Here is a 17,268-nt window from a genome sequence, read left to right on the forward strand (position 1 = left end):
TATACTAATGAAAATACCAAATTACCAAAATTAAGATAACTGGATTTGTTGAAAAATTTAAATTTTATAGAATTAATTATACTTGCAGAGTAACAATATTAGAATTGGTTTGTCAGAACAATGAAGTCTGACATTTTACTTTATAACAGTTTAATAATGTCAACTTGATTGACTGATATTAGGTGATATTATTTACTACACACTGCTTTCAATCTTGTAGATACTCACTCTCACTACTGTCCCTATTTCCAGAATTTGACGAATCTTAACATACATAACACAAGATTAGAAAATATCATTAGAAAAATAGCAACTACTCACTATTGTATGGTCCGGGTCTTGGTTGCTGAAAATTGTTTCTCATAGCCCCACCTCCATAACTCTGCTGATAGTTGTTACCAAAGTTGTCTTGTCCTCCTTGTCCCCATGGTCCTGCTGCTCCTTGATTGTTGTATCCACCTGTATAAAATTGAAGTGATTGTTACATATTCTACATTACTGATAAGATGGGTTAAGGCTACAATGCGTAAAGTTTGTTTGCAATATTCGAAATACAGGGCGAACAATCACAGACGTTTGAAACGCATGTTGGGCTGCGACAGGGAGATGCGGGCGTGTCTCCTTTTCAACATAGCTCTGGAAAAGTCAAAATGTCCGAATAGACAACTGAGGAAAAATGTTTAATACATCATTCCAAATTTTGGCATATGCAGATGATGTGGACCTAGTAGCCCGAACAACACGCAAGCTAGAAGAAATGTATACAACCTTCTCAAATGCTTCAAAAAATATGGGCCTGCAAGTAAAAGAGGAGAAAACTAAGATGATGGCATCAACACCCAACAATGGAGCCAGAAACATCGGTCACCAATTCACGGTTGATAACTCCTTTGAAGTGGTGGACAAATTCACATACTTGGGCTTCCTGATCACCAAGGAGAACGTCATGACGGAAGAAATCAAGCGAAGAATAATCCTAGCAAACAAATGCTATTTTGGACTGATTAAGACATATGAGAAGCAGAAACTTAAACCAAAAAATAAAAATAACCATATACAAAACCCTTGTATAACCAGTGTTGACATATGGATCAGAGACATGGACCTTTTCCAAGGCAGATGAAAGCCTTCTGCTTATATTTGAACGAAGCATCCTGAGAGGAATATTCGGTGGCATCTGTGAAAATGGTGTTTGTAGGAGGAGGTACAAAACGAGATATATCACAGAAATAAACATATTTGGTGTTAAAGACATACTATCTCTCATAAAAATAGGAAGACTAAGATTGGCAGGATATCTAGCAAGATCACAGCAGAACAACCCTCATAGAAGAATCCTTATGTCACAACCTGTGGGAAGTAGAAATAATGGTAGGCCAAAACTCAGATGGAAGGATGGTGTAGATGAGAATGATAGAAAAATAGGCGCATCAAACTGGCAACAGGTGACAATGAATATAGTGCAGTCACTGAAGGTGGATATGAGCTATTACCTCCGATTTCGTTGAACCTCCATTGATTTGCATGAAAATTGATGAGTAGTTAGAGGATATCTCAAGGAACAAAGGTGACACGGCGCCAACTTGCGCTTTTACCCTGGGGGTGGATGCCACCCCTCCTCGAGGGTGAAAATTATTATATTAAAAATAACCCCACATAATTCGATAGAGGGACAAATTATAAGCAAAATTTGTTATATAAATTTATTAAAATAAATCAAAACTTTTTGAGTTATTAAAGATCAAAGATTTTAATTTTTCGTGAGAAAAATGTATGTTTTTAACCGATGTTTCATAAATAACTCAAAAACTAAAAGTTTTTGCAAAAAAGTTATTATTATCAAAATTGAGGCTAATAAAAAATCAAATAAACTCCTTACTAGAAAAACCTTTCAATGTTAACTAAAAGTGAGTTGTTATAGGTAATTGAACGTATATTTCTTTCGTCGAGTACCTAAATCTAAGTATTCAAGCTTAAATACAGGGAAAATGGTGCATTTTATAACATAAACTTATTAAACATTTCGTCAAAGTTCATAGAAATATCTATCAAACAAGCCCTTGAACAAGTTGATAGCATTAAAATTTATGCACCAAAAATGTTTCAAAATGTATCTTTTAAAAATTTTTCCAAAAAATGTTAGTTTTTTTTGTAAATAACTCCGTTAATTTTTAAGATATAAGGTTCACCTAAAAATTAATTAAAAGTTGATTCTAAGAGCTATTAAAAAAACGTCAAAATTAGTCTTTTAGACCTCTTACTTTTTTTTAAAATAAAAGGTTAAATGGCCCCGGTTACATGGTTCTCACAGAAAAATTGAAATATTAAACGTTTCTATCTGGGTTATTTTTTACTCTACGGAAATAGTAAAATGGATAACGTATTCGGAACAGAACAAGCTAAAATTTAGTTATATATGTTTTTTTACGTATATTGAGCATTTTTGGAGTTATTATCAAAAGAAAATGAAAAGTATGATAATTTTAAAAATTCTGACTTTTTTAAATTATATCTTTTTTTTTTTCAAAAACATGCATTCTAAACCGGTCAAAATTGTTGAAATCATTAACTATGTTAACCTAAAGAAATTCTTGTGAGGATTACTACAATTTTAATTTTTGTGGAAATGGCGTATGTTTTATTTTTCACTTTTTCCTAAAAAAATCGAAAGGGTTCTCTTATTTTCATCATAACTTGCTTAATTTTGATGCTATTAACTTCTACTGGAGCTCATTTGATAGGTATTCCAAAGTACTTTGACAAGTGCTTAATAAGTATATTATATAAAATGCATCGTTTTCCCGTTATGTAAGCTTGAATACTTAGATTTCAGTACTCGTCGAAAAAAATATACACTCAATTACCCATAACTCACTTTGAATAACATTAGTTTAGTTCTTTAAGTGGGGAGTGTATTAAATTTTTTATTATCTTTAATTTTGGTAATAATAGCTTTTTTACAAAAGGTTATAGTTTTTGTAAAAATAATATCTTTGATACTTAATAACTCAAAAAGTATTGATTTATGTTAATAACTTTATATAACAAATTTTGCTTAGAAGTTGCCCCTCTATCGATTTCTGGTATTATTTTTAATAAAAAAAATTTCACCTTCGAGAAGGGGTGGCATCCACCCCCAGGGTAAAAGCGCAAGTTGGCATCATGTCACCTTTGTTCCTTGAAGTATCTTCTAACTACTCACCAATTTTCATGCAAATCGATGAAGGTTCAACGAAATCGGAGGTGAAAACCTTCAGTGACTCCACTAATAGAATTGACTGGCGTAATAGACTTAGGAAAGTCGAAGCTCTTTTATAGGGCTGTAGCACTATTGATGATGGCATATTCTACATTTAGGAAAATTTTAAATTACCTTGATTCCATCCTCCGGATACTCCTTGGCCACCATCTTGCCCACCTTGGCTATTATCCCATGGTCCTTGAGACCAGGGTCCACCACCGCCACCTCCTCCATAACCTCCTGCTCCGCCTTGATTCCAATCTCCACCTCCACGGTTCCAGTTTCCACCTCCGCCACCTATTATATGACGCAAGTTGTCTAAATTGAACATATATATTTGTAATTTGTATGTATTTGTTCAATAATAGTCCTGGATCCCGCGTACCAAATGAAAGTGTATTAATAGCAAGCTTGAAGTATGAGAACACTGGAACAGGGGAAGCTTTAATTGTGGAATGTGATAAACGTGTCATCCTGACAAGTTTATGATTGTGAAAACTAGCAGGTTGTTTTTAAGTTTATTCAATAGCAAACTTTATAATATATAAAAAAATATTTGTCCGACAAATATGTTAGGCATTTTAATAGGTCCGACACGTAGGACATGTCAAATGACAGGAATTATATTGGTGGTAAATAGCAGTTTGATTTTTGCATGAGAGTTTAATGAAAGGTTAAAAAATCAATTGGGAGTTCTGTCCGACAAAATTCATGGGAAGTTTTCATAGTCCGATGTTCAAAATCTGTAACGCTATTTTGCTGTGCTTAGCAAAAACGCCGTATCTGCAAAAATCTGAAAAAATGAAATTTTTACATTTTTCTAACCCAAATGTGCATATCTATCTCATTTGCTTACTAAAAATGACGTAAGTTAAGCCAAAACCCATTAAACACACCGCGTTTTATGCCGTATCCTGTGTAATTGTATACGAATTCTTAAACTAAAATCGATTTTACTCGAATGTGATGTCTCTGCAGATACGGCGTTCTTGCTAAGCACGGCAGTATTTATTACCATCATAATTCCTGTCATTTGACATGTTCTATATATGGGACTGGTTAAAATATCCAACAGTTTTGTCAGACAAACATTTTTTCATATATTATATTACATTAGCTATTGAATAAACTTAAAACTGTTAAGCTATGAATAAATTTTCAGCTTGCTATTAATAATCTTTTTTTTGGTACGCAGGATCCAAAACTATTAGTTTTGTTGTTCGATAAGAAAAGGGGTTGCTACTAGCCTAATTTTATTTTGTGATGTTAGTACACTCTTGATTTAAACGTGTGTGAAGTTTCATTTCAATATGTCAATTCATTTTTTGTTTGTCATTTAGTATCGATGTGTCTCAGTATTTTTATATAATGGAAGCAATCAAGTATTGTGCAGTGATAGAATTTTTATTTTTTGATGGTTTAAAACCAAGTGTATAATCTAATAAAGTAGATTCTGTGTGTTGATTCATCATTATGGATCTATCACCATCATCTTGAATCAAAACAAGAAGTAAAGAGTGGTGTAATCCTGATTCTTCGGTTCCAAAATGAGTTCCTGTCCAGAAATCGGCCAATAAGGTATTAGCATCAGTTTTTTGGGATGCGAGAGGAATTTTGTAATATTTTTGTAAATTTTGTAAGGATTACTTGCAAACTGGTAAAATTCTAAATATTATTGTAACCTTTTAGATGAGCTGAAGGAAAACATTCGTGAAAAAAGACCTGTTTGCAGAAGAAGAAAAAATCCTTTTTTATCAGGACAATGCACTGTGTCATATGAGCACTAACAATGGCTAAAATTCATGAATTAAATAAAGTTCGAATTGTTGGAGCACCCACCATATTCATCAGATTTGACACCTAGCGACTTCCGTCTGTTTCAATACCCAAAAAAATTCATGCATGGAAAACGTTTTTCATCCAATGATGAGACTGTAAGGGACAAACCAGACGGGTCACTCTGCAGCGCTACTCTGTGGATCCACAAAGTAGCTTCCGATGATTGACTGTGGGTTCTTATGTGAAGTGGACGTCGCACCCCAGACGAGTGACTGTGGCCAGCCACAGTCGCCGAGCCTCACTGCTAGTGGCGTCCACTAGTGGCAAAGCCCATTCAGACGGACCACTTTTGTAGCTGCCACAAATATTGACGAGAGTTTACACGGTGAGCACGTAAAATGAATTTTGATTCCGAAAGGTTTTTAATTTAATTCCAAAACAGACCGGCTATGGAATACAACAACCCGAGGGTATAGTTATAGGGCATTGAAAGGAAAAGCGTAGGACGAGATCTTTGAATTATTTGTTCCTGATTTTAAAGAAGGTAGCCCTATCGAAAAGAATAAATCCGGTAAGCAATATTTTCTCTATTTATATTTACATTTGATTACACATTCTGACGAGAAAGAAGACTTTCCTTGTCTGAATCCATCATTGAACTGAACAAAACAAATACTCACAATCTTGATTGTTTATTTATGTTAAATAGTGGGGTCCCATCCTCTGCCAAAAAAAGGTTTTGTTGTAGAAAACAAAACGATAAGATATCAGTTAAAAGAGGGTTGCAAGTTACCATGTTTACATACATATATTTAATGTCATCATCTCCTTAAAAACAGGACCTGGTTCACTCAGTTGTAATGGGAATCTAACTATTTGTGTGTGTTTTTTGTGTTGAAGATTGTATCAAACTATTTTACGGCTGTAGGATCTCAGATGTACTGGTTAACTTTTTATGTGCTTCTTTCTGTGATATAGCTGCTTTTGTCTGGTTCTTCTTAATTCCATTTATGGAGTTATTGGTATTTTTTCAAAAGGGTAGAAATTTTATAAAATATTTAAAACTATGGACATTAGAAACACTGACTTTGACGAACACACTTTTTTAAAAGGTTATTAACCGGCAAGTTTTTAATCATTTGAATAAGCTTACTTTTTTTTCTCACTAATTACATTAAACGCCGCACCCTTCCAAACGATCCACTTCGCAGCGTAGTCGCCGGCGCTAGAAAATCGCCTGTTTCAGCCACTCTGGATCCACAAAGTAGCGTTGCAGAGTGGCCCGTTTGGTTTGGCCCTAACAGCTGTGGAAACGTATTTTTGCAGCCCTACCAGATTCTTACTTCAGGGATTGAATTGGAACAAGTATATTGATGTTCAGGGAGATTATAATGAATAACAAAGTGTATTGATGTTCAGGGAGATTATAATGAATAACAAAGTGTATTTCAAATCATAAAATTGTGTTTTTCTTATCAAACCGCAAAACTTATTGAACAGCCTAATATATTTGAATGGTTTTAAAAAATATTTATTTATCCACTGCTTACCTTGGTTGAAGTTTCCACCTCTGCCACCACCCATTGAACCTCCTCCTCTATTTCCAGAACGATCCATCTCTGATTTGCTCAAGGCCTTTTTAACATCGACATTCCTACCTTTGATTGTGTGGCTTCTTTGTACTATACACAAACAACAAACGTTAACAACCATTCTATGAATATAATTTCAACATACTTACAGATAACTTTATCAACAGAATCATAATCTTCAAATTCAACAAATCCAAATCCCCTCTTTTTTCCAGAATCTTTGTCGCAAACAACACTGACGGACATAATGTTACCAAACTTCGTGAAATACTCTTTTAGGTCTTCTTCTTCAATATCATCTTTCATTCCACCGACAAACAATTTTTTTACCGTTGCTCCAGCGTCAGGTCTACCAATATCTTGTCTTGGTATAGCTCTCTTAGGTTCAACTACTCTACCTATTAATTATAAATACAAAAAAGTAATTACTTGACTAAAATTAATCATTTATAGTATATTGGCACAAAACTTCATAGGAAATTATATCAAGTGATTAGGACATAAAAGTAGATTCAAGTTTAAGTGAAATCATGTTAATGTGGAGTCGACACCCACCACATACTTGTGGACTTCAAAGCTTCACACGATTCAATTAATAGAGGTAAACTTCTACTTGCTATGGTAGAATTTCAAATACTGCTTCATCTTGTCGAATAGGGAACTTGCATAAAATTTTAAATTCGAAAAAAATGTAAATCACAACAGAACATAATTTAGAACCTGTATCAAAGATAAAAAAGTTTTGTTTGTCTTTCGTTTTGCCCCTAACGACGAATAAAAATTCAACTTATACCAGCCACCCCAAAACGCGTCGTGACGTCACAGGGTTGTATGTTTACATTCTACACCCATTGTATATATAATTTTAAATTAGACATAAACGTCAGTAAAAAATACAGTTATGTGACGTTAAAAGTGTTTTTGATCGTTTGAAATATTCATAGAAAATTTGTACTTTTACAAAATGGTTTTATTTTCAATAGTAAACCGTCTTTCCTTTTCTTCAAAAACTGTATCAAACTCCAATCTCAACAAACTGGTATATATTATTACAACGACATACGATAAATGTCATTAGAATATAAATATTTTCCTTTATTCTCCGACGACGAGATGGCCAAATACCCAAGTAGGTGGAGGCCAATAAACTAAAGAAGGAGAAGAAGAATATACCTAAATATAACACTGTGTCTAGGTACACGCTAACGTGTACGGAAATTAAAAAATTAGAGTGATAGAGTGTTGGAATTTGTTTAATCGCGTTGTGTTTACACTTTAATTTTAATATTGATTAGTAAAGAAGAGATTTCTTATTTCTTATTTGTTTAGTGTTTGTTTTTAAATTAACTATGCAGTGTGTACAATTATTTATTTGTTTTAATGAGTTTAACAACATTTTAAAACAGTATGAAAAATTTAAGAGACTATAAATTAATATATATTTTTTAGTTATAAGTGAAATAGTATTACCGTCCAAAATTAAAATAAAAGGAAGACCTAAAGCTTTCACAATAATAATTAACTTGTTCTGAAGCTATTTCCTTGTGGCATTTTTGTAATCAACTATTCTAAATGGGAACTAAGCCACAATATAACTAAAAAATGATTTTATTAACGTTTCGACGTCTAAATCGGATGTCGTTGTCAAAATACAAAATATTATTAAATTAAACAAAAATGTTGTTGCTTAGTAAAAAATTTTTTCTAATAATTTATTTAATCTGACTAATTTTTGTATTTTGACAATGACATCCGATTTGGACGTCGAAACGTTAATAAAATCATTTTTTTAGTTAAATTGTGGCTTATTTCCCATTTAGAATAGTTGATTATAATAATTAACTTACGTATAAAAATTATTTTAACAATATTTTGTACGTGTCACGACAACTAAATACATATATTTATTTTGCTAACCTAAATATATACTTTTATATATACATTGATTTATTACAATTAAGTTTGAAACATCTGAATAGTTCTGCTTCCCTTCCCATAACAAACTAAACATTATTATGTAATAAAAAAAATGTGCAAGTTCCCTATTAACTGAACTTACACTCACAGGAGAAGACAGCATGGTAAAAATCTAAAACGATTTCTCAAGACCCTTCCATTGCAAAAATAGACTAAGACAGGGTGATGGATTATCGTGTCTCTTATTTAACCTGGCATTAGAAAAAATAATTCGAGAGTCCCAGATTAATACAAAATCTTTAACAAATCAGTACAAATTGTTGGATATGCAGATGACATAGACATCATAGGTAGGTCCACAGAATCACTGACTGAAGCATTTCGGTCATTAAGAGCATCTGCACAGAGAATGGGACTAAATATAAATGTCCAAAAGACCAAATATGTGTTGCACTAGGTCAAGCAACCTGACACCTACAAGAATAATAGTTGACGACCTAGAACTGAAAGGTGTCGACACCTTCATATACCTAGGCTCGTTGCTAACTAAAGATAACAATGTCCGTGAAGAAATTAAAAGAATAGTGCTCGCCAATAAGTGTTACTATGTCTTAAGAAGACAGATGGCCTCAAAACTACACAGAAAAATTAAATTGACTCTCTATAAAACACTAATAAGACCAGGACTAACATATGGTTCAGGGTTCTTTATACAGAATGGCCAAGAACTGCTCAAACGTTTCGAGCGAAAAATCCTAAGAATGGAGAGATAAAAGAACAAGGTTTGTGGCGCAGATGTTACAACTTTGAGTTGTATAGAAGTTTTGGAGAACCTGGCGTTGTAAAATTCATTAAGGTAGCACACGTTAGATGGATAGGGCATGTAATCAGAGGAGAGGAAGATGCCATAGTGAGAAAAGTTTTTGACTGAAGAGGGTCGATAGGATAATGAGCAAGAGGAAGACACAGACTTAGGTACCAAAACAACCTAAAGAGTGATTTAAAATCTATTGGAATTGGAGCATGGAAAAGAGCTGCCAGAGACAGGGGCGAATGGAGGATTGTTCTGAAGAAGGCTTTGGCTTATAAAGAGCTGTGACGACATTGATGATGATGATGGTGGCATATACCTTTGCATGATTTTATTGATTATATTACAAAAAAAATATTTTGAAAAACAATGTTTTATTTATTTATTTATTCACGGGCAAGCCCTATTCAGATATAAATGTTACAGTGTTCTAAATTATATAACATAATTATACAATTATATAACATTAATGTTAACCAATTATATAACATAAATTATCATAATATAACATAGCAAAGTGGTTTGAGAGAAAATAATTCTATGAGTAGTACAGTTACAAAAAAGAAAAAAAAAGAATAAGATAACATATAGGTCAGTACAATTACAAACAAAAGATATCACCTAAATCAATTCAGAAATGTTCCAAGGTATAACGGTTTTGAGTTATCTAATACATACATGTCATGTAACACCAACCACAATACAAAAGCTCTGACCGAAAATATTAAAAAGTTAGGGAAGAAATATGGTTTTTGAAGCGGGAAACTGATATATTAAAAATTTCGAGGTTATTTAATGAGTTAGCTAATCGAAGAGCTCTAGGAATAAATGTGTTGTAAGAATAATTGAATCTATGAAAAGAGACATAAAAGGTTTGCACCTGCCTAGTCGAACGACTGGGGACAAATAGAGATATTTTGGAGAGAAGCTCGGGGCAGTTACACAGCCCGTTGATAATTTTAAATAAAATTAGTAAGTCTCTTTGTTTTCTGCGTACCTCAAGAAGAGGTAAGTTCAGTATGCGCTCTAATACAGAATAGTCATAGTATACATGCATCTTAGTAGCAGTATATCTCAGAAAATTGTGTTGGACAGCTTCAAGTTTCAGTTTATGAGTATAATAATAGGGGGACCAAATTGTGGAACAGTAATCGAAATGAGATCTAACCAGGGAGAAATAAAGTGATTTAATAGCTGAGATGTTTGTAAAGTCTCTGGTGGTTCTTTTTATAAAGCCAAGCATCTTCATAGACTTCTGTATTGTACTGGAAATGTGTGATTTATAGCTAAGGGCGGAGTCAAGGATCACACCTAGATCCCTAGTTTCAGAGGCAGAATGTAAGGTCAGATTATTTATACTATATTCGAAGATGATTGGATGATGAGTTCGATGGAAACGAAGAATATGGCATTTGGATGCATTCAAACACATACCATTTTGCATACACCAGTTAGATAGGCGATCAATATCACCTTGTAGACTAAGTGAATCAGCCTCACATGTGATTATTTTAAAACATTTTAAATCATCAGCGAATAACAAAGTTTCACTTACTTGGAAACAGGGTATTAGATCATTGATAAATATATTAAACAACAGAGGTCCCAAGTGTGATCCTTGTGGTACACCTGAGGTAACAGAGATGGTATAAGAATAGTGATGATTAACCCTAACAATTTGTGATCTTTGCGTAAGATAGCTCTTGAGCCACTTCAATATAAGGTCATCAACTCCATATAAATAAAGTTTATGAATCAAGAGCTCATGATTAACTTTGTCAAAAGCTTTGGAAAAGTCAGTATACACAGAGTCAACTTGTAAACCCCTCTCAAGAGCATCTGTCAAAAAATCAACATATGTTATGAGACCCAATTCTGCTGATTTTTTGGATGTAAATTTTGGATGTAAAAAAAAGTTCCACACCCAACCAATTTATACGCGACTTACAACAAATTAATATTGCCTCTTAATTGTTTTGTTATGTCCACCTTTACCAGTCTGTTTCTAATTTGTTCTGTATGTAATTTATATTATTTATGTTCACTCTATTTTAACTATTATATTTTATGTGTTATATATATGACTTATATTTAGTATACTAAATTGTTCCAAAATTTGTAAACAATTGTAACTTTATTGGGCTTGTCCCGTGGAAATAAAAAAACAAAACAAAACAAAACAAATTGTTGGGCCCCTATAATTGGTGAGAAGTCATAACTTAAATAATCGGAAATAATGCTGTCAAAAACTTTAGGAATAGCACTAAGAATACAAATGGGACGATAGTTACCTATATCCGATTTTCGACCTGATTTATATATTGGAGTGACATAAGTTTTTCCAGTAGTCTGGAAATTCCCCTGTTAATAGAGACTTATTAAATATACAAAAAAGTGGGCGCGATAGAATGAAGCTGAATGTTTTAAGGAAAGTAGGGGGAATTCCATCAGGACCAGGACCTCTGTTGGTATTGAGTTCAGACAGTTTTTCGTAGATTTTTGAAATTTCAATGTGATAATTAGACACATTAACCAAAGGTGAAATCTGGGTTACATGCGGATGTAAGGATTGGTTAGTATAGACGGAAGAGAATTGGTTAGCAAAAAGATTAGCAATATCAGTTCCATTGAAGGCAGTACGATCTCCAAGAGTCATTGTATTAGGTATAGCGTTATTTTCTCTTTTACTACTTACAAACTTCCAAAAGGATTTAACGTTATTAACAATAGAATGTTCAGTACATTGAATGTAATCAGCTAATCAGTTCGGTACGTTGAATGTTAAGATAATATTACCACACAATTATATTTATATTTATACTTAACTTAATGTTCTAATTTCAAGACTGATTTGTCAACTACTGTTATTGTCTTTGTTCTAGGATAAGTTGTATTTGTCAATTTCAAAATGTTCTAGCTCTCAATTGTTGAATGAGAGCAAGTAAGTTTATTCTTTATTATTGTTTGTTATGTATTTACCAATTTTGTATCTACTAGATCTTATTTTTCTAATTTGTGTGACTTTTTAATTGTAAAAAATTTTAATTGTATCATGTACTAATGGACTTCGGTCCGTAAATAAATAATAAATAAATATGAAGCTTTAATTTGATTTTAATGGCAACATTAGTTTAAAAAAGGAGCTTGTGAGCCCTAAGTACTTGCCACAAAACCATTCATACAGTTTTGTCTCACAGCTTATAAAGTTTCATATCGCAATGCAAATGTTTTGTACAACTACATAATTTCTACTAACCGTCAACTCTGTGAGGCCTGGCATTTTGAGCATCATCCACCATTTGGGCCTTTGAATACGTAATAAAGCCAAATCCTCTTGATCTTTTGGTTGTAGGATCCTTCATTACCACAACGTCCACAATTGTACCCCATTTTTCAAAATGTTCCTTTAGAGATTCGTCAGTAGTGCGGAAATCAAGTCCACCAATAAATAGTTTCCTGAATTGCTCAGGTTCTTGGTTCTGAAATTAAATACATTATTAGTAACTCAATTAATTATACTTTTTTTTTTATAGTATTTCCAGATTTTTACATTAATATTTATTAACAAAATCCTAAAATCCATTCACAAAAGTTTTAAAAAGAACTACACCTAACAACAAATATCAAACATCTCAGACTAATAATGAAAAAGATCAGCACAGGTAAACTTCTAGCTGAGCCTTGAATTGTTGCCGGAGCCGTTCGGACTGCTGTCTGTAGTGAAACACCAATTTACAATGATATGAATTTATTTAACCTGACACTCTTGTAGTATAGTTGAGACAATCTATATAAAAGATGTTTAAGTTTTAAATAATTTTATCAAAATATAATATTCGCAGTGTGCAAGTACTTGGAAGGAATACATGAAACGATTGTGCGCGAATAGCGGAGAAATTGAGAAATATTGCAACTTTCTTAAATAATTCATATTGTTAATTGGAATTGTCAAATTGACGTACATTTCATATCTACTGTCATTGAAGAAGAAAAATTATATGTTGCTCCACAATATTGATATGATATGCAATTATTATATAAAGGTAAATTTAATTAATTTGATTTTGCTTGCAGTACTGCATTTTAATTTTTACTACATACAATTGTTTACGTTTTAATAACATAACCTGAATCTTATTTTTTCTTATTATTTTTTTGGGCTATGGCCTTGACAATTATCCAGTAACCAGGACTAATATAATTAAAAGTGTGAATAAAGTTGCAGAGCATAGAAATAGGTGTCGCTTTGACGAACTTGCACGGTCCCATAGGGTATTAGCCCGAGACGGAGACACTGACTTTTGACCATGAATTAGGAACGTGATGTATCCATATTTAGTATAAGAGTTATTATTAGATACTTGAGATGTACAAATGTACATAGTGGTATAGGTAATGTGATGTTATTGTAAACAATTATGGTTGAATCACCGTTTGTTCGATGTAAATATAATGTTAGCCAAACAACAAATAAATAAACAAGAGTTTTAATATAGACCCAATTAATTAATAATTAATTAATAGTTAATTAATATTAAGTTAATTAATATAGACCCAAAAGGCAATATACACACTTATTTATGACACTCTGACCTGGGACAAATACAAACTTATGTATGTAAACAGTTACAAGGTATGAAAGCTAATCATTATTAAGAGACTACATGTTGTCTCTATGAATTGATTCGAATGAATTGAATATAATTAATGCTTTTCTTAGCGGCAATTATATTTCTGGGTCAGGCTCAATGCACGTTGTTACAAACATGTTATTACAAGATATTAAAGAACAAAGGATTTATGTTAAATTATCGGCATTCATGTGCAATGTCCAAATTATATTGTTTACGTTTTTAGTGCGTTCTTTAACAGTAAAATATTGCAAAACTTCTAGATTTTAAAGAACCGCTTTTATTGACATGAAATTTGGCATACACATAGCTAATAAGTCATAGAGAAAAAGTGATATTGTGCCGATGTGTACTTTTTCCCTGGGGGTGTTCACCTCTTCTCAGGGGTGAAAAAATATATGTCCAAAAAAGTTCGGAATTCGATAAACTGATTAATTCTAAGCAACTTTTGTTCTATAGAGTTTTTTCACCAAGTCAATACTTTTCGAGTTATTTGTGAGTTAATTTGTCCATTTTTAAACAAAATAACCACGTTTTTAGACGGTTTTTTGCAAATAACTCAAAAAGTAAGTAATTTATCGAAAAAATATTCGTAATAAAAATATAATTTATAAAAAAATGAAAAAAATGGTGGCTATGTTAATTAAGTCTGTAGATCCAGTACAAGCAAAGGTGTAGCTAATGAAAAGTAGGTTCTTATTCGCCAAATTCCAAATCGAATATTTCATCGAGAAATAACCAAAAAACGGAACACTTTTCGGGAAACAATCATTTCAACTTTTTTAAAGTGTTTAAAAACAAGTTTATTTTTTGTTTTTTTTTAACTTCTAACCTTAAAAGTAAGTGAGTTACGCTCAAAATATTGTTGGTCCCTTTTATTTTTTGGTAAAAAGAATCGCGAACAGCACCCCCTAATTAGCATATCAAATAAAATTAATTGTTTCCGCTTCGCAAGTTACTTTGCTTATTTATTCTTTATACGATCTGTAAGTCTCAGCGGTTCAAAGTGCTTATTTTTGAAAAGGCTGTAGTTAAAATGGCTTGAACAAGCCACTAATCCCGAGTGTATGCAAACTTTGAACAGCCATAGCATAAACGATTTTTGTCTAATAGGAAAACAAAAATTCCAAAATATTCAGAAAAGCAAAACGTACATTTTATTACTTCTTTAGATTTTTTGTATTACTAATAATTTTTGAAGTTATACTTCTTTAGGCGCGATTGAGATTGAGGGAGAATTTATATTGATCTGCGCGCATGCGCACATCGACAGTATGGTATTAGTCATTATACGGGCTCTGATTGGGTGTTGAAATGATCTGTCAATAATAAATAATTGTTCAATATGAAGGTAAACAAATGTATAATATATTACTATATAAATGTATAATGCAGCGGTTCTCAATCTGTGGTACATGTACCACTGGTGGTACATATCATTATTTGCGGTGGTACACAAAACACACAAAAACTTAAATAGTAGTACATAGTAAGTCTTGATTATACAATCTAAAAATATAGAAATATAATAAAAGAAACTTTAGATGGTACATGACTCAAAAAGATTGAGAACCGCTGGTATAATGTATTATAATATATTTCGTGAAACGAAAACGATTATTTTCTTTTTCTATAATATATTAGTTTTATTGTTGTGAAAATTTTTTGCTCAATTAGAAATCCAATGAAATCAATTAATTTGTGATCATCTGATTGAATACAACCAATAAAACCAACATTATACTGAAAACAGATCCCATGGGCTGTTTTCACTCAATCATGTAGCTATGGATACCTACATTTCGTTTCATTTCGATTTTGACATTTCAAATATTCAATATTTCAAAATGTCACGATTTGGTTGTAATACTGATGAGAATATTAATGAAATTATCGAATCAAATATACCAAAGAATACTGTTTACAGTAAAAAATTTGTATGGAAAGCGTTTATGGACTTTTGCAATGATAGAAAATATGAATTAGATGGAAATCGGACGGTGGAAGAATTGTTAATTGCACATTTAAATAAATTGTTTCTGCTCTGTATTTTTTTTTCATAACCAGCAAAAAATTTTCTATCCGAATAACCCTCGAACATTGATAAATGCTCAAAAATTTTGTAACAACTTTCCCAAGCTTGTTGCTTACAGGCAACAGACCTCCGCCTACGGCGTCGGTCTGTTTCCAAGCAACAAGCTTTCGAAATCTGTTATAAAATTTTTTCGAACAATTATCAATGTCCTTGGGTTATTACTACTGAGGACAGAAACAAAAAAGTTTATAATTGTAGTGACATTTAAATAGTTTTTAAAAGCAACAGGTACGTAATAATTGTAAATGTATCATAGGTACCTACCTATTTGAACCTACCAAAATACATAGTATGTAATACTTTTATTTACATAATTTGATTACCATCAAAATTTCTATCAATGTTCACCTAATATATTGTTTTCTTACTCTATGTTTTGTTGTATTTTTTCAATTCTAAATCATTTCAATTCAAAATCAAAATAATTTAATTTAATTCAAAAATGTCAAAAGCTTAATCCGTTTAGTTAGTCGATCTTCGCACATAATGACACATTGCCTCCGTGGCGAAGCGTTTAAGGCGAATGAACCCCAATATACCAACCGCGCTGATAGCTGGTTCGAATCCCAATAAAAACTTTCTTTTTTTTTATTTTTTTTATACATTTTATGATTGTAAGTATATTTATTATATAATTTTATTTTCAGAAAATACGTATTTAGTTAAAAAAATTTCCGACAATTAATGTTCAGAAATCATTTGTGGCATTTTTAATGTGTTTGTGTGTGTTTTATTCTTTTATTATTTTAATTTTTGGCACTGTTTTAATAAAAATGTTTGAGAAGTAGTAAGTATAAATTAGTTTAATATTTAAATAAAATATAAATAAAAAGTATGTTAATTTCGTTTAAATCATATAATAGAAGTATAACTTCTTACGTGCGTACACAGTAAACACACATTCTTTTAAGTTATTTTGAAAAAGAGCATTTTTTTCCAAATTGAAAATTTTATTTTAAAACCATTTTTTTTTCAAAAATAAGCACGTTGAATCGATAAAAAACTTACAGATCATATAGACACAACATAAATAAAGCAACATGTGAAGCGGTAACGAATAATTCTATTTAAGTTGTTAATTAGGGGGTGATTTTCCCAATTTTTTTATGTTAAATCAAAACGGACCAATTGTATTTTGAGCGTAACTTGTTCACATTTGATGTTAGAATATTTTTTTTATAAAAATGGAATTTTAAAAATAT

General features: G+C 31.9%; 1 protein-coding gene across 4 annotated transcripts in view; it reads right to left on the minus strand.

The window, feature by feature from the left end:
• LOC114332114 (heterogeneous nuclear ribonucleoprotein 87F) overlaps positions 1-17,268 on the minus strand; it is a 40,641-nt gene that overhangs the window by 10,425 nt on the left and 12,948 nt on the right. Inside the window, exons 2-7 of one of the 4 annotated variants that reach the window (XM_028281844.1) lie at positions 12,597-12,819; positions 6,762-7,010; positions 6,571-6,702; positions 3,374-3,538; positions 322-459; positions 229-264 (exon numbers count right to left, since the gene is read on the minus strand). In XM_028281844.1, coding sequence (XP_028137645.1) covers positions 229-264; positions 322-459; positions 3,374-3,538; positions 6,571-6,702; positions 6,762-7,010; positions 12,597-12,819 — 943 coding nt within the window. Of the gene's footprint in view, positions 1-228; positions 265-321; positions 460-3,373; positions 3,560-6,570; positions 6,703-6,761; positions 7,011-12,596; positions 12,820-17,268 lie in introns of all 4 variants that reach the window. The other 3 variants (XM_028281843.1, XM_028281846.1, XM_028281845.1) reach the window with 3 other exon arrangements.

Source organism: Diabrotica virgifera, chromosome 2 (genome assembly GCF_917563875.1).
Source record: "Diabrotica virgifera virgifera chromosome 2, PGI_DIABVI_V3a".
In the NCBI taxonomy this organism is placed as follows: domain Eukaryota; kingdom Metazoa; phylum Arthropoda; class Insecta; order Coleoptera; family Chrysomelidae; genus Diabrotica; species Diabrotica virgifera.